At 41.1% G+C, this 25,408-nt stretch overlaps 1 protein-coding gene and 1 non-coding gene across 3 annotated transcripts; one reads left to right on the top strand and one right to left on the bottom strand.

Moving 5' to 3' along the window:
- Window positions 1-21,382: 21,382 nt before the first annotated feature.
- TRNAV-AAC lies at window positions 21,383-21,455 on the bottom strand. The gene has a single exon. It is a non-coding gene; the product is annotated as a tRNA-Val (tRNA).
- Window positions 21,456-21,542: 87 nt separating this feature from the next.
- On the top strand, window positions 21,543-25,317 carry LOC109243648 (2-pyrone-4,6-dicarbaxylate hydrolase). 2 transcript variants are annotated; one of them, XM_019410609.1, is made up of 10 exons: window positions 21,543-21,793; window positions 21,879-21,950; window positions 22,596-22,675; window positions 23,079-23,178; window positions 23,258-23,311; window positions 23,662-23,742; window positions 23,951-24,048; window positions 24,138-24,195; window positions 24,717-24,838; window positions 24,954-25,317. In XM_019410609.1, the coding sequence occupies exons 1-10, from the start codon at window positions 21,581-21,583 to the stop codon at window positions 25,117-25,119; spliced, it is 1,044 nt and encodes a 347-aa protein (XP_019266154.1). In that variant the 5' UTR covers window positions 21,543-21,580; the 3' UTR covers window positions 25,120-25,317. The 2 variants fall into 2 exon arrangements, with proteins under 2 accessions (XP_019266154.1, XP_019266155.1); XM_019410610.1 differs by having other exon boundaries at window positions 23,665-23,742; window positions 24,954-25,159.
- Window positions 25,318-25,408: the final 91 nt, after the last annotated feature.

Below are 25,408 nucleotides of genomic sequence, written 5' to 3' on the forward strand. Positions count from 1 at the left end.
GAACTCTTCTTTCAAAAAAAGGCTTTGCCAACTACTGATTGATCCCGAATTCCTTTAATTGTAATCACTTGATTGTTACTGGTTTTCCCTAATTGAACCTTTCTTTACCCCTTTTCCTGACTTGATTCATTCAAGTAAAAGTCTGAAATTTTAATTTTTACTGGTTGATTCCCTTTCCTTTTTTTTACAAACCGTGTACTATTAGTTTGTTGCCTTAAATAGCTTCTATGTACTTACCTTTATTATACTACTGGGAAAATATTTTTTCAAAATCCCTTTCCATAATTGTTTTTACCCGTTTGAAATTAGAATCCCTTAACTAAAGGGAGACTGATTACAATGTTATTTCCTTACCTGTTTTCTTACTTATTTGCTGCATTATAAAAGGGGCTCGACCCTTCTGCATTGAAACAAGTTTTAAGCTCTGAAAAAACTTTACAACTCTAGAACTTTGAACTTCTAAATCCCAAAAGTTCAATGCTCATACTCTCACACACCCACTTTCAGTCATAATACTCTTGCAAACTCTCTACTCTCTGCTGAGACTTTTGTACTGCTTTGCTTACAACTTGGCTTTTCAAGACTGCTGTTTTACTTACATGTTTTCCCAGAAATTGGTATGGCTCCATTTGATTTCAGTTCCTTCACTATGTGTTTACTTTACAGTTGTCCTATTCCTATCTACTTTGTTGTTCATATTCTGTATTAAATATGTTACTTTCTTTTATGTTCATTGTCTGTTATGAATCCCCCGTACACTCATTCCCTTTTGTGTGCTGAGATAAAGTTCATGGCTTGGCAGTATCGAAATTGCTGCTCAGGTCTGAACCTGACCTTTAATAGGTCCTAACTCTCAAATTTAAGTTGACAGGCTGGTCAGGGGTGTGTCAGTATCCTAGTTGCTGGGCATGACCACTAGTTTGTTATGGCCTTCCCTGATTCCCCCTCTATTGCACTTACACTTATTCTTAGACTCTAAATTCTGCCCCCCCCCCTCCTATGAGCCTTGCCTTGGGGACCTTGAGTTCCCTCTGAACTTGAACATTTGAGGGCTGGCCATTCCACAATGCACCATAATCTGATCCTGCAAATGTAATTGGGTGTAAGAACTGCCTGGAGTTCATGAAGCTCCTTGGAACTCTGACACACTCAAATGAGAAAGGCTTTGGAAATCTGATCTTTGGAAGTTGGTTTATTTCATGTTTCAGACTAGGAGTCTGAATTAGGCTCTCCTTGGTTGGAATTTTAATCTCTGATGTAATTTATTTACCTTTCTGGATACATTCAAGTTGTAATAATTTTGTAATACTTATGGGGTGTATAGTAAACAATGGGGGAGGGTCTCTCATGTTATGCATATGGGGTAGATATCATGTTTTAGGTCTTTATTTCCGCAACCACAACACTTTCGTTTATGTTTCTGCATATAGAGATCCTGCCTATAGATTTTTTCCATATAGATATCCTGCCTATAGTTTATTTCAATACTGCATTTTGATATCCTGCCTATAGTTTATTTCATTTCAGCATACAGAAGCCATGCCTATAAGATTCTGCATTTCAACATATAGAAGCCATGCCTATTAGTTTCTGCATTTCTGCACATGCATATGACATTAGGCAAAACATTCCATAGGCTAAGGAATAATCAATTGCATCCTAGATACCATGCTCGTAGGATTCCTGCACTTGCATAGCCGTTTTAAAATCAGTAACGCTTAGAATTCATGCCTATAGGAGCAGTCGTTTAAATCTGATTCATCCGCAAGTCTAAAATCAGTAATAATTTTGTTAACATCTGCGAAATTGGTTCATCTCTAAAATCAGTAATCCTCCCTTAAAATCAGTATGTATCACCTTGCTAGACATCATGCATATAGGTCTCACCTAGGCAAACTATTAGGTAATCAATTAATCATACCAGTCTTTAATAATCACAACCAGCAGGCAAGCCTTATTTGGACTTCTTATCTGAAAATATGTAATAAATCAGCCACCCTCCCCCCTTTTCATTTAAGTTTAATTAAAGACCTAACCAGTACTTGCAAGTCATGCTAAATAATTTATATTTTGAATGAGAAGGCCTCTTTGAGCCTTAACTACTATGTGTTTTTCCCTTAATTGCTCTTATATGTTTTGTTTGTCGCACTAGATTTTGGCCTTTTAAACTTCAAAAACATCCCTTCCCTTTAGGAATAGTAGTCCCAACTGCCTCCGGGACTGATAGGATTGGGGCGGGTAGTAGCATGCAATAAGTAACGAGACTACTTCGCGCTTTAGTACCTTAACGGGGTGGGAAAGGGTAGACATGGATATGATGATCACGCAATAACACCACACGTATAATTGGTTACCGGGTGTTGCGTGGGTGATCCATGTTATTTATAAGCCTGGGACCCCCTCCCTCTTTATGTGCTTACGTTTTTTTTAATTTTCTTTAAACTGTCAGTTTCAAGCTCTTTTAAACCTTGTATTTCACTCTAATCATTTAAAACCTCTTTAAATTTCCAGCATTGTTTCCTCTTCCAAATTTCCGCCCATTTCATCTCTTTGTTTGATTATTTGCATCAGTTATTTGACCCCCATTTTCTGCATTTGTATATTCTTTAAACAAATTATGAAATCGCCTAAACTTCAGCTCGTTATTTAACTTTTATACATTCCCCTACTTGTAGTCGTTATGTGAAATTACCTTGTATGTTTATTTGTTGTTTATATTTAAAGTCACAATTGTAGCATGGCCGGGAACCACACTAGTGGATATTCGGGGGTTCCTAACACCTTCCCGCTGAGATAATTTCAAGCCCTTACCCATTCTATGGTTCTTCTTCTCTTTTAATTTCTTAGTGTCCTAATGCACTTAATCATTAGGTGGCGACTCTTCTAAATCTCAAACCCAATTCCCAAAAGGAAAAGAGTTGTCCGCCCAAATGTCATAAACCCGATTTCGCGAGAAAAAAGGGGCATCGACATCTGTTCGTAATGTGAGGGGGTTCTTGGTTAGGTAGTATGTTTGGGGTGATGGGTAGTGAAACTAGGTCCGCCATTGTTGAGGGTTGAAGTCAAAAAAAGTTAAGAACGATGACTTCTGCGGGCCGCATAATCGATTTGCGGTCCGCATTGTTGCCGCAAAAATGAACCCTAGATGGCTGAAGAAGATGACAAAATGCGGCGACTTTACGATCGCATAATTGATATGCGGACCGCAAAGTCACCGCATACTAAGACAGTTTCACTGGTTTTGTAACATACTATTTGCGGCCATTTTGCGATCGCATATCCAACTTTGCGGTGGACTTTGCGATCGCATTTTGTGATTATGTTTTCTGAGCATTTGAGTATGCGATGGTTATGCGAACCGCATAATGGATATGTGATCGCATAATCCATCGCAAACTTAGATCATTTTCAGGCTGAGAGTTTGCGACAGGTTTGCGGTCCGCATAGTGGTTATGCGACCGCATAACCTGTCGCATACTTGAAATTTTTGGTATTTTTTCTACTATTGCCTACCATGTTGCTCACATATCATTTTCGTGCAGATATGGCTCCCAAGAAACATACAGCCTCTGCCCAGAAAAGGGCCTCCACCAGTCATCACGCACAACAAGCAAAACGTTCACGATCGGACCCTACTATTACACTTCCCTCCCAGTCTGATGAGGAGGAGACCTTGACCTCAATTGACCTACAAGCTGAGGCAAGAAGGAAATGAGGAGATGACTTCCAGCTCAGGTTTGGGGTCGATGGGTCCAAGGAACTATATAGAGAAGGGCTAACAAAATGCAAAATCCTGGCCGAAAAGCAACTGAGTCTAAATGGGCTACAAGAGCAGTACCCTCACATCTGGGAGAACATCAAAGCAAGAAAATGGGAGTGCTTCACTGAGCTGCCTGATGACTATAATGAACCACTTGCCCGTGTCGTATGGAGCCTCCAGGACTGCTCACCACAAGCGCAACAGGGTTTTCTGTGACATTGTATTGGTTCAGAGGAAGAGCATGTTCTGCAGCAGTGAGACCATCAATGAGTTTTACTTCCCTGACTGGAGCCCAGGCACACCTGAGTATGCCGCCAAATGGGCAAACCGGGATAATGAGCGTAGTTGGATAGCTTCTGTGATAGCAAGGGGACCCCTACTTGGATCAACCCTGTGCACAAAATATTCAAGGAGGATCTCACACGAGAGGGCAAATTTTGGCTTAGCTTTGTCACCTCTCGACTGATACCGTCCAAAAATGAGACTGACATAAGCATTGAGAAAGCTCTTCTCATTGCATGCATTATGGCGGGAATCAAGATTGATGTGGGTGAATTTATCTTCCGAGAGATAGAGATCCAGGCAACGCAGACATCCACTTCACTTCCATTCCCCTGCTTGATCACAGCCCTCTGTAAGGCTGTGAAAGTCCCTACCATGCCACACACTGACAAGACAAGGAAGGCGCTGAAGGATATTGATATCACGTGCATTAATGATGTTGTTGCTCCCCTAAAGGTTCAGACTCAGGTTCCAGCTGATGTAGAGCCCTCAGATTCCCAGACTCCTGTGTCTCCTCAAGCTCCAGTTGCATCCACTTCCACTTCATAGCCCACCTCTCAGTCCACCATTGCTCAGCCTTCTGCTACACTGCCAGTTGTCTCGAGGCTAGGTCTCTTAGCTCAACATGCCAATGCTAAGGTAGACCAGCTTCTGAAGAATCTCCCCACCCTCATCAAGCAAGCCCTGACTCCTATCCAGTCCTCAGTGACGGCTCTCCAGCAGCAACAGACATCTTATGGGGATCGCCTGACACAGCTTGAGGTGCGGGTTGAGAAGATAGAGCGGGGTGAGATTGGTGACTTGCCCAAGCTCCATACTAATGTTGCTGCGATGAAGACTAAGCTCCACAAAATGCAAACTCTGGAGTCCGATCTATCATCCCTCATGCCCAAGGAAGGTGAGTAGGGAGCAGACACCACAGTGGCGGGATTGGATTTTGACTTCTCTACATTGATGACAGACCCTGCACCTCAGACTATCGGGGTTTCCCAGCCTCCAGCTGCCCCTGCACATATTGACATCCCCTCTGAGGATGATTTCGGACACTCTGTGGAATGCAAAGATGGGGAAACTGATGAGGGAGAGACTGAGGAGGAGTCATCGTCCGAGGAGGATGCGGGTCCTCAAGAGAAGGGTAAGCAAATTGTTGCCTCTACAGTTGAGGATGAAGAACAAGCAGCAATTCAGGTGGTGATAGCACATTTTCTAGCAGACATGGTCGCCCCAGCAGATCCATCGACCACTCAACCATCAGCGGGCGAGGCTAGCAGCTCACAGGCCCCAGCTCCAGTATTGGGTCAGCCAGAGATCCCTCCTCCATCAGTAGAGGTCACTCCTCAGGCCGAGATCTCATCGATCCCAGCTTCAGCATCAGAGGGTGACCCTACCATCATTCAGCCGGCTTCCGACTCCCATAGCACTTAGTGCACCTTAGGGAGCCCCTAAACTCTGTTTTACATTTTTATGCATTGGGGACAATGCATGCTTTTCGATTAGGGGTGGAATAGCCTAGTACAAATTTTTATGAATCCAACTGATGTACATGTTTTTGTGTTATATAAGCAAACTTCTGTATATACTTGTGTTGTGATTCTGTACATATTTGTGTTTTGTGGTTTTAGTATATAGGTTATCTTTGAATATATAAAAAAAAACAAAAACAAGTAGATAGTTGTATGTTCATCTTTAGTAAGTAGCAATGAATTCCCCTTGGTTTCTCTTCGCCGGGTTCTTTTCCAAGGGAGTAATAGTAGAACCAGGGCAGTAGAATGAAACATTTTGACCGGCTTGGTGTAATTGTCTAGTTTCAAGCATGTATGCCTGTATATAGCCTATACCTGATCACGCCCAACTATGCCTTATAAAAAGGACACGCGGACGTTGCAAATATAATCTGAGTATTTAGCCCAGAGTCGACCCCACAAGGAATTAACCTATCAATTACTCTCGTTAGACTTAAGAAATTCTACGTAATCAACTTCCCAAACTTTCTAAATAACAATTAAGGATGTTTATACTAACTAAGAATGAATGTAAATAAGCAACTGAAAACTAACTATGATTAAGTTGTAAACAATTAAGAGGAGGTTCTAAGGTTATGATTTCCCCTATTGATGGAATCCCTTCCTGTTATGTTTCACATAGAATTGCCTAATCGTCTCTGTCAATCATGAGCACTCTTATTATCATAAATCTCTCCCGAGTAATCACGACAATTTACTAGACGCACTCTCCCGAGTTATGCTAGCTGGCTTTGTTTATTACAGCTCACTTTAGATTGCTCCCAAGGCTTCATTATCCCTAATCCCGCCTTTAAACCCTCGGTTATTGATCCCTCATATACTTTGGGAGTGGTGTTGTTCAATAATGACCTAAATATGCACTCTCTCCCGAGTTATGCACACTAAATAGGCACAGCTAATCGAGGATCCTATCAATTAACTACAACAAGAACGTAGTTGAACAAATAGAGATGAAACTGGACAAACTATATTAACATAACAAGACATTCATCCTTCAATAGGTTCCATCAAAACCTTAGACTAGATACTTAGCTACTCATACTAGTGTTCATCATAACAATATTCAAATTCATCACAAATTGTAAAACACAAAAGGAAGAAAGGAAGAACTCGATGTTGAATTATCCTCCTTGCCTCTTGCTTCTTGCCTCTCCTTGCCTTCAACTAAGTTATGAAAACCGTGATAATAATCTCTTGGGCGAGCTAGACCTTCTCCAGGTTAAGTGGATTTGCCCCCGAACTTTCGAATTTACCCCTGAAGTTTAATTTTCCGGAACTGGGCTAGCGCGGTCGCGCTAGTGGACGCACTAATGACCGCACATATAGCCTATCATTCTGCCTCGACTTCCTGAGCTAGCACGATCGCGCTAGTGGAGGCGCTAGTGGCCGCGCTAGTCCAGGTCTTCATTTTATCTCTTCTTTCTCTTTTCTTCCCACGTGCTCAGCTTCTAGGGGCTTTTCTTGCTTCAATTTAGCTCCAGATACAGATTTAAGGCCTCATGCATGCCACTCACTCCTGCGAAGTGTGAAATTCACAATTAGAGCCCATTTAACTATATTATAACAGTGAAACATAATCAAGCTGGGGCATAAACAGTCGCCAAATTGCATGAATCTAGCCTATTATCAACACCCCACACTTAAATCATTGCTAGTCCTCGAGCAAGCCACCACACTCTATAGAGGTCCCTTCACTAAGCATTTTTCCCTAACGCATCACACCAAGAATAAATTACCAAAATTACGCCTAGTAGTGAACAATCCTCGCCTCAAAAGTCGACTCTCACGTGCCGTGCAATATTCATACTTACTCAAATTACCCTTTACAGAGGTCAAGACTTGCCTTTCCTTCGAGAATCACATGCCCTCACATCACACAAGAGAGTAGTTCCACAAATATTAACTTCAAGAACAATTAGGAACGTAGATAAACAACATTCGCTCACTCTCACAACGAACATTCACATGCCACAAAGATGCACCATAGGCTTGCCCATAGTGTAATACTCTACTAATCGAGTCCACTCAGTCTAAGATCAATTAGGACTTCACATGGTTGTAATGTAGGCTAAGGGACGGGTAGGATATATTTGGATATAGTGACTAGCCTCCCTAAGCACTTTTAATACAATCACATTAACTTTCAAAACCATACTTATGTCAACCAGATATTCTACCTCATTTTTATTTACAACATCCCACTCCATTAGGTGCAATTGCAACAAACCAACACTTATCGACTAATACATTTGCTCAAAACAAAATCTTTTTTTATTAAGTGGCGCTTATTCTTTTACTTGTCCAAACACTGCACTTTTCCTCTATTTCATCGGTTACACTCAAAAACCAAACCACCACCCCACACTTTTGCTGTTGCATAATTTCAATACCATTCAAGTGCTTATGGGAAGTAAAGGGGTTCAAACAGATGTCCATTCAAACAATTGGGTAAGGTTCGCAATGTGGTTGCCAAAGAAACAGGCTTATAGGCTCAACGGGGTTGACTACGATGTATTACATTTAGGTGGGTCTAATTTATATGTCTGGCTAAACAAAGAAATGCCTATATCACTTCTAAGACTAAATGAAACTGCTATTTCGCTTTGCAAACACACGGGGCAAGTTCTAGGCATCAAATGCACAGCATGGAATACAGTATAACTCACACACACATGGCACATGACTCACTCTAGACCGGCTTATCAAGATACTCTCGTTTGAGTATTCGAGTCAGTAGCAAACATACAATTTAAGGCACTTTAGCAAGAAACAACCACTGAGACTAAGCATTACACTCTAGTGTCTATTGTGTTAGGTGTATCGATGCCAAGGGTTTCTCTTTCGATTTAAGCTCATAGCCCATCAATACTAACTACATACTAAAAAAAATAAACAAAAAACTACCTACACCCGGTTCAAGCTAAACCCTTGGAAAAGAATCGTGGCCCAAACAAAAACCAAGCGGGAGTTACTACACTACCTAAAAATAAAAAATCTTTTTGGTCTTTTCTCTAGACTTACTTCCCTCAAGAAAATTGTCTAAGGGATCCGTCATCAGGAAGAGTCTCCATATTCCAATTTTTTTTTTGTCGACTTAGTCCCTCAAGAACCCCGTCAAGAGAGATCCTTCGTTGGGACAAGTCAACTTATCTACTTTACACTTACCTAAATTAACTATCACTCAAACCATACAAAAACAAAAAAAACAATCAAGAAGAAGAAAACATCAAACAATCAATTTGTTACATGTACATATACACATTGAAGTATCCCCCACCTCACACTTAAAAGGTAGCCATGTCCTCATGGCATAAAATTATGGAACAGTAAGGCAAAGGAACTTCCCTGAAAAATCACTCCTGATCGAAGACGGTGTCTGGGTTCAAATGACAAGCACGACCCAGAGCTCTCAGCCAGCCTAAGATTTTCTTCTCCAATTTCACTTGCCGGTCAGCCACACGCACGGGTACCCAAGTCAGTGACGGAGGTACGCAACCCAGCTACTTCCTGCTCCAAAGTGGTGAACCGGGAAACCCGAGCAGCTCCAGAAGGTGTTGCAGTCCCAGATGGCGTTGCAACTGCTGCAATTTGCTCATGTGCCTGTGGCTCGGCCTCCACGTCCTCCTGCTCAGCCTCCTCATCCTCAGAGTCATTAGAGCCACTACTATCCTCACCATCTACTGCCGCCAGCTCCTTGCCAGTGGTTACCTTGTCCGCCCGGAACTTGCGGTCTTTTGGCACGATCCCATCCACCGCGAAATTTTCCGGCACCCTAGCTGCCCTGCAAAGTTTCGTAACCAATAACGGGAAAAAGAACCCATACCTTTTGATTGGACAGTGGATGAACATCTCTTCATGAATCACTCTGGCCACTTCAAAGTTGTGACCATTGACGAAACACCAGATCAGAGTCGCTCGAGGGCCATTCACCTCCGTAGTGTTGGAGGACGAGAGCAGACGGTTGTTGATAATATACAACGAGCACTTCCCTTCAAAGGTTAGTGTCGAGGAGTGGAACTTCTTACCATACTTCATCCAGACAACCTCCTTTCTGGGTACACAGATTGTTTCAAAGAACGTCTCCCAATGCGCGTATTATCTGTCATACCCCACATAAAAGTCATCATAAGGATCCACGGGAGGGGGCAGTTGGTACGCCGTCCGTATAGCCTCAATAGAGGCATTCACCGCCTTTCGGCACACCGTGACTACTCCATCAACATTCTCCTTCACATTGGCGTAAAATTCTCTAACCACCATTACATTGCCCTCGCCCGGCTCATCAATGAAAGTTTGCAACCCCCGCCTCACCAGCTCAGTATACATGTGAGGGCAGCCCAGCTGGACTGATCCTATGACAATGCCTCTTTCCAGAATCGACTTTTTAGTGGCCTTCTCCGCAAAGCGGTCTTGAGCCTTAGCAGAGACAAACCTGCTGCTATTAAAGGGGTGAGCAGGGGCTGCCCTAGATGAACCGGCTTGGCTGCTAGAAGAGGCACCTGTGGTGTGGCGTTTCCGAGATGGAGCCATAGTACCTAGAAAACGGAAGAACATTAGCACAGCCCAACACAAACTTCTGATGCAATGCGTTTACTCAGACTTCACACGCATAATTGGTCACAAGTGCACTATTACAGTCACTACGGCATATACACAAACACCTTATGGGCATTCAGTACCCACAACTCATTTCAAGCATTTGACCACCCCAAAACCACCACATTGTAACCACAAGCACAACTAATTCACGCTCTAACTCCACCAACCATTCCACCCACACTTACTACAACATATACTACAGATTTTGACTAAAAAATCAAGAACAACAACTACATAAATACAAAAATAAAAATAAAAAAGTGAAAACGAAAATTAGAAGAAAAAAAATGAACAAAAATGAAAAAATGGTACTTAGAAGGCATACCTGTAGTGGGATATTGTTAGGAGAAGCGAAGAAGAAGAGAGGGGAGTGTGCTTGAGACTTGGGGAAAGTTGAAAAAGATGGAAGTGAGTTGAAGAAGAGGGGAGGTTAGGAAGAAGAAGGGGGTTTAGGGTTGGGAGGGGGCGTTTGAATGTGTTTGGATCGGTGGGATTCAAGAGGGGGGGTTATTAGATGGGGGGTAATTTAGACTAAATAAAAAAAATGTTAACATAAAAAAGAAAATTAAAGTAACAACCAAACGCATCAGATTTTAGGCGGTACGAGCGCAACCGCACTAGTCCAGGCAGAACACTCATCGATATGCGCGGCCACTAGCGCGGTCGCGCTAGTATTTTGAGTTGAGGCAGAACACTTGCCCATATGCACGGCTACAAGCGCGGCCTATAGCGCGGGCGCGCTCTTGGGCACGATTTTTTTCATATTTTTCACCTGTTCTTACCACTTTCGATGGACTTATCATCCGCCCATTGTCACCTGCATTGGTTAGTACTTCTCAAAACTCACAATAAACCACTACTACTATCGTTGGGTTGCCTCCCAACCAGCACCTTAGTTAGTGTCGTGGCACGACGATTACAACAATTCAATGGGTTGCCTCCCATGTAGCGCCTGATTTAACGTCGCGGCACGACGCAGACAAGCGCATTTAAGGCTCGCTCAACCTCTGAGGTTCAGTCAGGTGGATCTCTGACACTTCCTTTGATTCATTCATGCCTGTGTACAATTTCAATCTCTGCCCATTGACTCTAAATGTGTGAGAGTCTTTCTCTGAGGCAATCTCCACAGCCCCTGAAGGGAATACTTCGACCACTCGAAATGGGCCAGACCATCGTGACTTGAGTTTACCCGGGAATAGCCTTAATCTGGAGTTATAGAGCAATACCATGTCCCCGGGGCTGAAATGTCACTCAACAATGTTCTGGTCGTGCAATCTCTTCATTCTTTCCTTGTACAACCTTGTGCTCTCAAAAGCCAGATATCGGAACTCGTAAAGCTCATGCAATTCAGTGATTCTCATTGTGCCCGCAGCCTCAATGTCTAGGTTCAGCTGTTTCAGTACCCACCAAGCTTTATGTTCAAGTTCCACTGGCAAGTGGCAGGCCTTCCCGAACACCAACTTATATGGTGACCTACCAATTGGTGTTTTAAAAGCAATTCTATAACCCAGAGTACATCATCTAGCTTTTTCGCCCAATCAGTTCTTGTGGCGTTTACTGTCTTGGTCAATACACTCTTTATCACTCTATTAGACATTTCCACCTGTCCACTTGTCTGCGGATGATACGGTGTTGCCACCTTGTGACGCACATCATACTTCGCTAGCAACTTTTCAAATGCTCGATTACAGAAGTGGGTGCCTCCGTCACTGATAATAGCCCTCGGTGTCCCAAAACGGGTGAATATGTTCTTCTTCAAAAAAACCACCACCACTCTTGCATCATTAGTGGGAAATGCTGCAGCTTCAACCCATTTGGACACATAATCTACAGCAACAAGTATGTACTTATTGCCAAAGGAGCTGACGAAGGGTCCCATGAAGTCAATTCCCCAAACATCAAACACTTCCACCTCTTAAATCGGGTTCATGGGCATCTCATGGTGACGGGAAATGTTCCTGGTTCGCTGACATTCATTGCAGCCCTTCACCCATTGGAGTGCATCTTTAAACACTGTTGGCTAAAAGAACCCATCCTCTAGCACTTTCGCGGTTGTCCTGACTCCTCCAAAATGTCCTCCATAAGCCGATGCATGACATGCCTGCAAAACAGAAGATTGTTCTATCTCGGGGACACACCTCCGGAACATATTGTCAAGACATATTCGAAATAGATAAGGTTCATCCCAATAATACATGCGGCAGTCACGATAAAACTTTTTCTTTTGTACAGAGGAAAGATCATAGGGAACTATACTGCATGCCAGGTAGTTTGCAAAGTCTGCATACCATGGCACTTCCTCAAGACATGTAGCAAGCAGTTGCTCGTCTGGAAAGGTTTCCAGAATGTCCTCAACCTCATCTAAATTTTTAGCTCCCTCAAGTCTTGATAGATGGTCAGCGACTTGATTTTCTGTGCCCTTACGGTCACGAATTTCGAGGTCGAACTCTTGCAGTAACAGCACCCAACGAATCAAGCGCGATTTTGACTCCTTCTTCTCAATCAAGTACCTGAGAGCTGCATGATCAGTGTATACAATTACCTTAGAGTCGATCAGGTATGATCTGAATTTATTGAAAGCAAACACCACAGCCAAAATCTCCTTCTCAGTCACAGTGTAGTTCAGCTGGGCTCCACTCAGCGTTCTACTGGCATAGTAGATTAGATGCATTAGTTTGTCTTTCTGCTGTCCCAGCTGCCCCCACTGCGTAGTCACTAGCGTCACACATGAGTTCAAATGGTTGCTCCCAGTCGGGGGCAACAATGATGGGTGTTGTGACCAGCCTCTTTTTCAGCTCCTCGAATGCTACCCTGCAATCATTGGAAAACAAGAAGGGGTAATCTTTTTCTAACAACTTACAGAGAGGGTTGGCAATTTTTGAAAAGTCTCTTATGAATCTCCGGTAAAAACCGGCATGCCCGAGGAAGCTCCTAATTGCCTTGACTGAAGTTGGAGGTGGCAACTTTGCTATCACGTCAACTTTAGCGGGATCCACCTCGATTCCTTTACTTGACACCCGGTGCCCCAAGACTATGCCCTCTTGTACCATGAAATGGCACTTCTCCCAATTAAGAACCAGGTTAGTCTCAATACACCGTTTCAGCACACGGGTCAGATTTATAAGGCACTCATCGAATGAGTTCCCCACCACTGAGAAATCATCCATGAATACCTCCATGATGTCCACTACCATGTTAGTGAATATGGCCATCATGCACCTTTGGAATGTGGCGGGTGCATTGCATAGGCCAAATGGCATCCTCCGAAAGGCATAAATGCCATATGGTCAAGTGAAGGAGGTCTTTTCTTTGTCCTCAGGTTGAATGGAGATTTGATTATACCCTGAGTACCCATCCAGAAAGCAGAAATGAGACCTCTCTGCCAATGTGTGTAGCATCTGATCAATGAAGGGAAGTGGGAAGTGGTCTTTCCGGGTGGCCAGATTTAACTTTTCGTAGTCCATGCAGATTCTCCAGCTTGTGACGGTTCTCGTAGAGATCAGTTCATTGTTATCATTTTTAACCACCGTCATGCCACCCTTCTTAGGCACACATTGCACCGGACTAACCCAGCTGCTGTCAGAGATTGGGAAAATGATTCCTGCATCCAACCACTTTATCACTTCTTTCTTCACCACTTCCTTCATGTTAGGGTTCAGCCTTCGTTGGTGTTCCCTGGAAGGTTTGTGTCCCTCTTCTAGCAGAATCTTATGCACACAATAGGCGGGGCTGATCCCCTTAATATCTTCCATGGTCCACCCAATGGCAGTCTTACACTCCTTGAGTACCTGCAAGAGTTGTTGTGCCTGCACATCTATCAAACTAGATGAGATAATAACAGGTAATGTGGAGTTAGGTCCAAGGAACTCATACCTGAGATGGGCGGGCAACGGCTTCAATTCCAGCTTTGGTGGTTCTTCAATGGATGGCTTGGCTGGAGGAGTTTCTCTGTTTTCTAAGTGTAGGGGCTCAAATTCAAGAGTTATATCCCAAAACCCTCTGCCCTCTAAAGCCAATACTCATTCTGACAGTTCTACCCCATTCACCTCATCTAAATTTGTCAGACATGCAGCAAGAGGGTCCTCAAGAGTTAACTTCTCATCATCAGTTTCTACGATCACATCCACGGCATCAATAAGAGAATAATTGGTGAATTCACTTGGCCGCATCATAGATTTCTGCACATTGAATGTTATCTCTTCATCGTTCAATCTCATCTTGAGCTCCCCAGTCTCACAATCAATGAGAGCTCTCCCAGTAGCTAAGAACAGCCTTCCCAAAATTATGGGAATCTCTTCATCCACCTTGCAGTCTAGAATCACAAAATCTTGCAGGGAACACAAATTTCCCTACCTGAATCAACACATCATCCAAGATACCAGAAGGTCTTTTTACGGTCCTGTCAGCCAGCTGCAACAACATAGAAGTGGGTCTAGCTCTTCCAATACCCAACCTCTTATAGATCGCCAACGTCATAAGATTTATGCTTGCCCCCAAATCACACAGTGCTTTGGCGAAAGCAAAATTACCAATGGTACATGGAATTGTGAAACTCCCTGGATCAGACGGCTTCTTAGCAATTGGTCTCGTCACCACTGCACTGCAGGTCTGAGTTAATGTCACTATGGCCAAGTCTTGGAAATCGAACTTTTGGTACATCAAGTCCTTCATCATTTTAGCATAACCAGGCATCTCCTTCAAATCATCTATCAATGGAATATTTACCTAGATTTGTTTCAGCATCTCCAAGAATTTCTTGTATTGTTCCTCTTTTTGGTACTTGGCCAGCCTTTGTGGAAATGGTGCGGAGGGTCTCTTCTTTCCAATGATCTGGGTATTTTCTTTTTCAGCTACCACCTCAACTACCGGTTCCCGGGCTGTCTCAGCTTCTTTCTCAGCCTCGATCTGTGTGTTATGTTCTTACTGGGCAGGCTGAACTATCACCTCGGTCGGTTTCGTTGACTCATCTAGCTCAATGGGCACTGGTATAAGTGTTTCAGCCTGTCTGCTTTCTCGAGCCCTTTCTTGCTCCAAGTCTAAGTCTCTGCCATTACGTAAACTCATTGTCATCAGCTGCTTCGGGCCTTGATCTTTTGGATTTATTTGAGTGTCTGCTGGTAATGTCCCGTGAGGACGATTGTTTAGAGACATCGAAATCTGGCCCATCTGCACTTCAATATTCTTGATAGCTGAATCATGTGCATCTACTCTTTCACTAATTTTTGCATTAGACCCAATAACTTGCTGCATCATTGCCTCGAGTCTAGCAAACCCATCTTCCTGCCGTCCACCATGTTGCTGCTGAGGAGGATGATACCCCTGCTACTGATTTTGATTATTGTATCCCTGTGGCCTCTGATAAGGTGCCATATTATTAGGAGGTCTCATACCTCCCATGTTTCCATTGTTAAATTGTGGTTGGACTGGCTTGTATGGCTGTTGTTGCTGCTGACCCCAATTTTGACCACCCTGTCTCTAGCCTCCATAGTTAGACACATAATTCATATCTTCGGGGTAGTGATGATGATCAATTTCTGCATTCCACTGGTTACCAATTGGCTGACTAATGCAAGATGTGCATAAGCCCCCATTGGTAGTATCTACAATATGTACCTGCTGCTTCTGCCCTGACTCTTCCACTTTTTTGGTGAGTATACTCATCTGTGTCATTAATGTGGCCATATTTTCAGCAAGAGTGTTGGACGGATCTAGGGGCACTGAGTGAACCACTAGAGTGATAGGTGCGTTCCTGGTTGTCCACCCCGAATTTTGTGCCATCTTATCAAGCAGACTTTGGCCTTCCCTCCATGTTTTGCTCAAGAATGCCCCACCAGCTGAAGCATCAACATTACCTTTCACGCTATCTGACAATCCCATGTAAAACCGCTGCCCCAACATCAGATCTGGAATACCATGGTGCGGACATATAACTAGCATCGCTTTGAATCGTCCCCATGTTTCATGTAGTGTCTCCATTGGTCTCTGTTTGAAACTCAAAATTTCATCAATTTGTTGAGCAGTCTTATTGGGTGGGTGGAACTTGTTCACGAATTGCTTAACTAACTCCTCCCAAGTTGTTATGGAATTAATGGGGAGTGAGTTTAGCCAGGTCTGGGCAGCTCCTGTCACTGAGAATGGAAACAATAATAGCTTGATTGCTTCCTGAGTTACGTTGGGCTGCCTTTGAGTTTTGCAGATTGACAGGAAATTCTTCAAGTGTTACTGAGGATCTTCGACCTGTGACCCCAAAAATAGTCCCTTGTTTTGCAACAAGTGCAGCATGTTGTTCGTGATTTGGAACGATTCAGCCTATATTTGTGGGACTAAAATTGTCGTGGCCAGATTTTCAGCTGTGGGTTGTGCCCAGTCATAGAGAGCAGCCTCTGGCACAAGAGGTGCCACTGGTGCTATTGGTGCAGTTGGGTCTACTTCGTGATCTCTCATGTCCGGATCGACTTGTTCAATTGTTGGTTGTTGTTTGCTTTTCCGGTTGGCCCGGTTCAAGGCCTTAAAAACCTTCTCGAGATCAGATAGAGCTTCGAATACTTCACTAGTTCTCGATGAGTTTTTAGGCATGCACCTGTACAACCAAGTCAACAAACGTTAAAATTTCAATGTAAAGATTTGAAAGGAAGAAAAATGACTACACTAAGAATTTTGGTATTTCTTTCAATTGCAATTGATAACACCGTTAAGCCCCCGGCAACGGTGCCAAAATTTGATCACGCCCAACTATGCCTTATAAAAAGGACACGCGGACGTTGCAAATATAATCTGAGTATTTAGCCCAGAGTCGAACCCACAAGGAATTAACCTATCAATTACTCTCGTTAGACTTACAAAATTCTACGTAATCAACTTCCCAAACTTTTTGAATAACAATTAAGGATGTTTTTACTAAGAATGAATATAAATAAGCAACTGAAAACTAACTATGATTAAGTTATAAACAATTAAGAGGAGGTTCTAAGGTTATGATTTCCCCTATTGATGGAATCCCTTCCTATTATGTTTCACATAGAATTGCCTAATCGTCTCTGTCAATCATGAGCACTTTTATTATCGCAAATCTCTCCCAAGTAATCACGACAATTTACTAGACGCACTCTCCCGAGTTACGCTAGCTGGATTTGTTTATTACAGCTCACTTTAGATTGTACCCCAAGGCTTCATTATCCCTAATCCCGCCTTTAAACCCTCGGTTATTGATCCCTCATATACTTTAGGAGTGGTGTTGTTCAAGAATGACCTAAATATGCACTCTCTCCCGAGTTATGCACACTAAATAGGCACAGCTAATTGAGGATCCTATCAATTAACTACAACAAGAACGTAGTTGAACAAACAGAGATTAAACTGGACAAACTATATTAACATAACAAGACGTTCATCCTTCAATAGGTTCCATCAAAACCTTAGACTAGATATTTAGCTACTCATACTAGTGTTCATCATAACAATATTCAAATTCATCACAAGTCGTAAAACACAAAAGGAAGAAAGGAAGAACTCGATGTTGAATTATCCTCCTTGCCTCTTGCCTCTCCTTGCCTTCAACTAAGTTATGAAAACCGTGATAATAATCTCTTGGGAGAGCTATACCTTCTATAGGTTAAGTGGATTTGCCCCCGAACTTCCAAATTTACCCCTGAAGTTTAATTTTTCGGAACTGGGCTAGCGCGGTCGCGCTAGTGAACGCGCTAATGACCGCGCATATAGCCTATCATTCTGCCTCGACTTCCTGGGCTAGCGCGATCGCACTAGTTGACGCGCTAGTGGCCGCGCTAGTCCAGGTCTTCATTTTATCTCTTCTTTCTCTCGTCTTCCCGCGTGCTCAGCTTCTAGGAGCTTTTCTTGCTTCAATTTAGCTCCAGATACAGATTTAAGGCCTCACGCATGCCACTCACTCCTGCAAAGTGTGAAATTCACAATTAGAGCCATTTAACTATATTATAACAGTGAAACATAATCAAGCTGGGGCATAAACAGTCGCCAAATTGCATGAATAGCCTATTATTAATACCCTTCCATTAAGATTAAAAAGAGAAAGAGAGAGAGAGAGAGAGAGAGAGAGAGAGAGAGAGAGAGAGAGAGACAGAGAGATCAACTGTGTGAACTTGAGGCTCGCTCTTTGACTCTATGTCTACCTAGAGTTATACTTGTAAATATGATGAAAGCTTTGAGTTGCCAAGTGTTGACTCGAGGGCTAAAAACTATGTTGAGCCAAACAGTTCGTGTGCCATGTGTGTGAGTCTTTGTGTAAATAATTCTTGTGTTTACTTCTGCCATCTAGAACTTGCCCAGTTGGTCTTTCGATGCTTATAATAATTATATTTGGTTAGAGAAATGACTTAGGACGTCTTTGTGATTTTGAAAAACCAGTTAGCCTTTCAAGCCACCCATTGTACATATAGTATCACTAGTCACCCCACTTGAGCCTTTAACCTTTTCTTTAGCTACCTCATTACAAACCTTTTCCTTTTTATAAAATAATTCCCTTTTTTGAACCCGTCCCTCCTTGAACAGTGAGAATGAGGCTAAAAGCCTAAGTTAGGGGTGTGGTGTCAAGCCGGAAATTGGCAAGGTTGTGCAGTGAGTGTAAGAAAGTATACCTCAAGGGTGTGAAACTACTCAAGCTCCAAAAACAAAAAAAAACAAATTTTGCAAGAGAAAAGAAGAAAAAGAAAAGAAAAAAGAGTTGTAAGTATATATACATATGGAGTCTTGATGAGAATTAAAGAGATAGTTAAGGTGGCTCAATGTTGGAAAAGTAGAAGCTAATGAGGAATATGTGGTTTGCAAAAAGTAAAGAGCAACAAGAAAGAAAAATGTGAGTAGTGTTCAAGGAGGGTGTAGCCACTTGTACCCAAATGCTTATCCGACCCTTCCCTAAACCTACATTACAAGATTAAAAAGTCCTTATGGTATCTCCAACCAAACGTTCTTAGAATAAAGCGATGAATTAAAATAAGGGCAAGCCTATGGTATGGTATGTTGTAACACTTGAAACTCTTTTTGAGAGTGAGTGTATTTGTGAATTCGTCCCTTTTTGTTGTCATTGTAAATATTGTGAGTTTGGGACTTTCTTTCTAGTGAGGGCACATGAATTGTGAGGTTGGACAGAAGTTGAGTTTGTTTAGTCAAATGCAAGTGCACTCAGCTGAGGGTAACATTTTGTCAAATTGGTTGAGGCTCAAAGTTTCACAAGTTAATTAGTTCCTTTGTAAATATTGATGGTTCTGGAAGGGTAAACAATCGAAAATGCATGCTTAAAGTACTGACAACTAACACCGTCCATGGTCACTATTGTTCCATATCTTTTAGATGGAGTCTAGAATAGGATAGTGTCGTTTTAGTTGCTTGAGGACAAGCAAGAGTTTAAGTTGGGGGTGTTGATGTGCCGGAGAATTTCGGCACATTTAATACAAATTGCTTAGATTTTAGCTTGTTTTAAATGCAATTATCTTTTATACTTATGTAATTTTAGTATTTTTGCAGTGTACGAGGTTTAAGGACCTAAGAGCATGGAAATGAAATCAAAAGGCCACAAAAAGACAAGAAAAGAGCAAAATGCATCGCAAATGTGGAAATGTGGACCGTAAATCCAACATGCGGGCCGCATAATGCTGAAGGGAATCGCAAACCCCAACAGTTTGTTGGCCAAAGTCCAGTGCAAGAAATGCGGTCCAGTCTGCGATCGCATAACAGGTTTACGGGCCGCATAATGGACCGCAAACTCGTTATGAAAGTTGCTGAAGGTGGAAAATGCGATGCGAAATGCGATCACATATCTACAATACGGACCGCAGAACGTGAATGTGATGAAGGCCTGGAAACTAGGGTTTGAAGATGTGATGGCCATGGTGAGAATGCGGACCGCATGTCTGTTATGCGACAGATATGCGATCGCATAACTGACCGGAAAGGGTATTTTTGTCCGATTTTTGTCCCGAGTTTTGACTCACTATAAATAGATTTGGGGTTTTGTGTGGGCATCTTGTCTGGTTTTTGAGCTACAATCCAAGGCTTTAATATTCCTCTCTTTTGGAAGCTTTTGAAGGAAGAATCTTGCACTTTGTAAGCTTTATGGCATTAAATATTCTCATCCTTTTGTATTTTAGTATGTGTAGGTAACTTTAAATACTAAGGTTGTGGACCCTAAAAGGGTGTTATGTTAATGGGTGTTTAACATTGAATATAAGTATAATGGTTGGTTGATATTTATTTACTTCTCATTCTTCATTTGTTGTTGGTGGTTGCAAACATTAACAAGTGTCATTAAATTCTTACTTTGCTTGGGAAAGTGGGTTAGAATTTGGTAGAAATAAATATCAAAGACTCAAGGCTTTAAACCTTGTTTAATAGAATCGCTTAGGAATAAGTGTATTTTATTTGACATATATTGATTGTTCTTAATTGCAACTCTTTTATATTTGGAAAAATCATAAAGAGGAAATACTACCCAACTATTGAAAAATATTGGGTAGTCATTTAGAAATCATTTGCATATCAAAAGAACCTTCCATTAGAAATATATCATATTAACACCGATAGCATTACACTTCATTGAAGGGGACACAACCTTGGTTTCTTTAATCAAATTAATTACATTCTCAACATTACAATTAGTTATTTCTTCAAACCAAAATCATATCATACTCTTGTTACAATTAACCGAATAGAATTACGACTTAAGTCAAGTAACACACTACTTGAGTAACCTTTTCACACCTATTCCCTGTGGGATTCGACCCCAACCTTGTTGGGTTATTATATTTGACACCGACCGCCTTACACTATTTAATAAAGTGTAATTTGAGCGTATCAGAGAGATTCTTATTTCTTCAATTGTTCAAGTGTGTACAATGTGATACCCAAACCCTCTATATATAGGATAACATTAAGGTAATAGAAAGGGATTTCATGAATATGGTATTAACGATTGGATCATGGGGGAAGATCATGGAGTTGTGGGAGTTACAACCATAATGGTGAAGAATATTGGGGAGGTTACTTACATAATAAAGAAGAGTAGTAGAAGTTATATTTGCGTAGTGAACATCCATACAAATAATATATTCCATAACATAAAGCAAATTATCTACATTTTTCTAGATTATTAATTTTCTTCCTACAAACAATCACTTATAATTTCTTCCATTATAAGGAAAATCTATAATTAAGATACAAGAAAGGTTACAAAGCGAAAAATATTAAATGGCGTCGCCCAGCTCGAACCGGAGACCTTCAGTGTGTTAGACTGACGTGATAACCAACTACACCACAACACCATTATGAAGAAGAGTCTTAATTGTTTTGTTTTTATAATATATATATATATATATATAAAAAAATGTATAGTTGAGGCAATAATTTCCATGTGGTCTCGGTTAGGATTGAGGACGAAGAAAGAGAGATGTTAGTAGTGAGAGTGAACTCACTAAAGCCATTGGAATGGGCTCCATTTCCTTCTCAAAATAGCTTCAGCTGGCCCTGGGTTCTTGTAAGAAAACGTTCAAAAGTAAGACCCTTAACAAGTAGTCAAGTGGCAGCTGGTGATCAGAGAGAGCCACAAATAATGAGCAAAGTCATTGACTCACATTTGCATGTCTGGGCATCCCCACAAGAGGTACATACCACCAGATTTTATACTTTTTTTGTTTGGCAGATTTTGTTTGAGTATGAGGAATTAATTAATTAATGTGTGTTGTTAGGCTGCAGAAAAGTACCCTTATTTTCCTGGCCAAGTGCCCAGTTTGCCTGGTCATGTCGATTACCTGCTGGAGGTACCTCACTTTTTTCAGCTATTGATGTTATAGATGCCTCTTTATGTTTTTATTCTTTTGGGTATGTTTGGTACGACTGAGATGTTTATCTTTAGATTAGTATTTTTCGTGATAAATCATGTTCTAGTGTTTGATTATTTTAAATTGTTGAAAATGTTTTCTCCAAGATTACCAAAGTGAAAGTTACTTCTACATGGTTTGGTGTGGGGAAACGTATTTCTTTTAAAAATGATTTCCTTGATATATCATTTTCTAGGTTTGGTTATCTTGAATTGTTAAAATGTATTCTTTAAGAAAAATATTTTTGGAAAGAGTGAAAAATGGCTTCAATATGCTTCCTTTTATAAATATCTACCGCCTAATGGCTATTTCATATCCAACACTTGGTAATCGGTCTCAACTTTTAATGCTCAAAAATATCATTCCTCACCTTGGATGATCATAATATATATCACTTATTTTAGTATCCAAAGAAGCATTTGAAAGTGATCCAGAAAATGACTTTTTAAAGTAAAACATTTCCGTTGAAAATGCTTCCGACATACCAAAGATGCTTCTCTTGTTGTCACTGTTGAGTGTTGATTGTCACAATGCTTTCATTGTACCAACATTTGAAATCCCTTCAAATGTTTATGTTTCGAGCAGTGTATGGAAGAAGCAGGTGTGGATGGAGCACTTATTGTTCAACCCATTAATCACAAGTTTGATCATTCTTATGTTACCAGGTCATTTCATTTCTCTCTTCACTATATTGAATTTCCAGCTTTTTCTTTTATCTATAAGAAGTAGATTTCCAGGTTTCGTTGTATGAAGTTGTTCCTTAAGTAGTATATATATATAATAGAAGATTTGTCAATTGTCTTCAGTAAGATGCTTGTTTTCAATACATTACTAATAATAGCAAATGGCTAGTCCAAACTAACATCTGTACATGTCTTTCAAGTTTCAACTATCAAGGATAGTGCACCAAATGTTACTTACCCTCTTTTTTCTCCTTCCCTTAAACTGCGAGTACAAACGTGTTATTTGTGCATTCTTCGGTATTCTAGTTGGTTAATTATCTTGTGTTGGTAGCAGTCATATTGACTTGAGAGATTGTCTGCCCTATGCATAATTACTTTTATCCAGTGTGCTGAAGAAGTTTCCATCAAAATTAGTCGGTTGTTGCCTCGCAAATCCAGCAGAAGATGGGAGTGGAATAAAGCAGCTTGAAGATCTGGTTTTAAAGGTTTGGTAACTCATATTTATAGATATTAGTGTTTTTATTATTTGGGTATTATGTTGACAAAAGATACCACTCATTCTAGGATGATTATCGTGCTGTTCGCTTTAATCCGTATCTTTGGCCCACTGGTGAAAAGGTATCAATCTTGATGCAGAATCTTTCCTTCCATAATATTGATCTCAGAGTTTATTTTGCCGTGGACCTTAGTATTGCCAATGAAGTTTATCGGAGTATGAGGCGTTAAACTCTTTAATAGATTCGTTATGTTGGAAGAACCTATGAAGTTTTCTTTTAACCATACGTTCCTTCCTTTATGGTTAACTAGATGCAAAGAAAACACATGTCCAACCAGAAATTAGAAGAAAATCAGATACATACCTGAATAGTCTTGTACTTGGTTGTGCCTTCAAATTCTAAGAGTGATGTAACGCTGAAGTGGGTGGACTTATCTTTGGTAATTGCCACTAACCATGTTGAGTCTTTTAGCAGATGACAAATGAAATTGGGAAGGCATTATTCTCAAAGGCTGGAGAGCTTGGAGTTCCAGTTGGTTTCATGTGTATGAAGGTACTTCAATTACTAGCATTCAACTCTTGGGGAAATACATAAAAACTCTAAGTAATAATGTGCCTAAACTGTTTATCCGTGGTACTATTACAAGCTCTTCAGTTGAGGAGAGCATTGTTCAACTCAGTGTTTTTCCATGAAGTTCTCATTCTGCGTCTACAATAATGAATAGTAGACTATGAGATGACACTAAGATGGATTCTTTCAGGGTCTGGATTTGCATTTGCAAGAAATTGAGGAACTGTGCACAGAATTTCCCTCAACTGTTGTTCTGCTTGATCATCTGGCTTTCTGTAAGCCCCCAAAGTAAGTCATCTCTGAAGTTCTTTTCTGAATTGTCATTCGTTGGTGAGACTAGAGAATAACGTTAGGTGATTTGTCTGAATGTCTTCTAGCAATGATGAAGAAAGACCAAGTTTCTCAGAACTGTTAAAGCTTTCAAGATTCCCACAGGTAACTTTTGCTGAAAGTCATACCGGATTTCTTTAGTCCACTTAGTTGAATATTTAACATCTGCTCTGGATCCTGCAGAAGATAACTAAATCTGTGTAAACAAAAACTAATCAATTAAGATGTTCTTTGCTCGCAACATTCTCAAGATTTTAAACCTTTATAGTTGGGCTCAAGGCACTGAAACTCTCTTTTTGACTTTAGCCTGAGACCTGCTAATCAGGAATCATCCTTTTTTAAGATACATTGCACACAGCATTTTATTCTCTAGTTCTGATCTTTTCCAAACCAAAAATAAGAGCTGGACGATAATTTGACTGTTTTTAACATTATTCTGAAGTATTATTGACAAATCTCTTCCTAGTGTTAACTGAACTCAAACAGATGGGGAAAGAGGAAAGTCCCGGACTTTGAAATTCAATTACCAAACTGTTTCCTTCTTAGCCTACTGTTATCAGCAACAGTTGGCTTAAGGTCATTAAGTTGATTGATATCTGAGATAGTATTTGCATTGTGCGTGACAGGTATACGTAAAATTCAGTGCTCTGTTCAGAGTGTCAAGAAATCGGTATCCATATGAGGACTTGTCTCAAGTTCTGGCCCAACTAGTCTCCAGTTATGGTGCACACCGTGTCATGTGGGGAAGGTAATAAATCACCATCATAATAGTTCATTGCACATCAGAACAACCTTAGAACTTCTAAATAGATTGCTAAATGTGATTCGGTGTATCTGAATACGAATCTATTTACATGCTACAGTGACTTTCCCTACGTTGTTCCCGAGTGCGGGTATAAAGAAGCAAGAGAAGCAGTTCATCTTCTTGCTAAGCAGGGACATTTACCTCCTTCTGCCACCGAGTGGATCTTGGGTAAAACAATTATGCAGCTCTTTGATGGAAAATGGAGTTCTGTAGTAACTTGTTGACTACAAACATAACTGGAAATAACAGGTTGATGAGTTCCAAACGCGTCATTGAAACCTTAGTTGTACTTTAGCAGAGCAAAGAAGACTAGCTTTGTAAGCATTACTGCTATAACCTCTTTTCTTGGAGGCACAAACAATACATCTATGGCATATAACATAACCAACTCATTAAATGCATAAGCAGTTTCAGCTTTCCCATGTTTGGTCCGCAACATTTTCTGTAGGTAAACAAGTTCCTTAAAACTCAGAAAAAGGCCTTTCATGCCGATTTGGACTGCCTCGCCCCCCC

This window comes from Nicotiana attenuata, unplaced genomic scaffold (genome assembly GCF_001879085.1).
Source record: "Nicotiana attenuata strain UT unplaced genomic scaffold, NIATTr2, whole genome shotgun sequence".
Lineage (NCBI taxonomy): Eukaryota > Viridiplantae > Streptophyta > Magnoliopsida > Solanales > Solanaceae > Nicotiana > Nicotiana attenuata.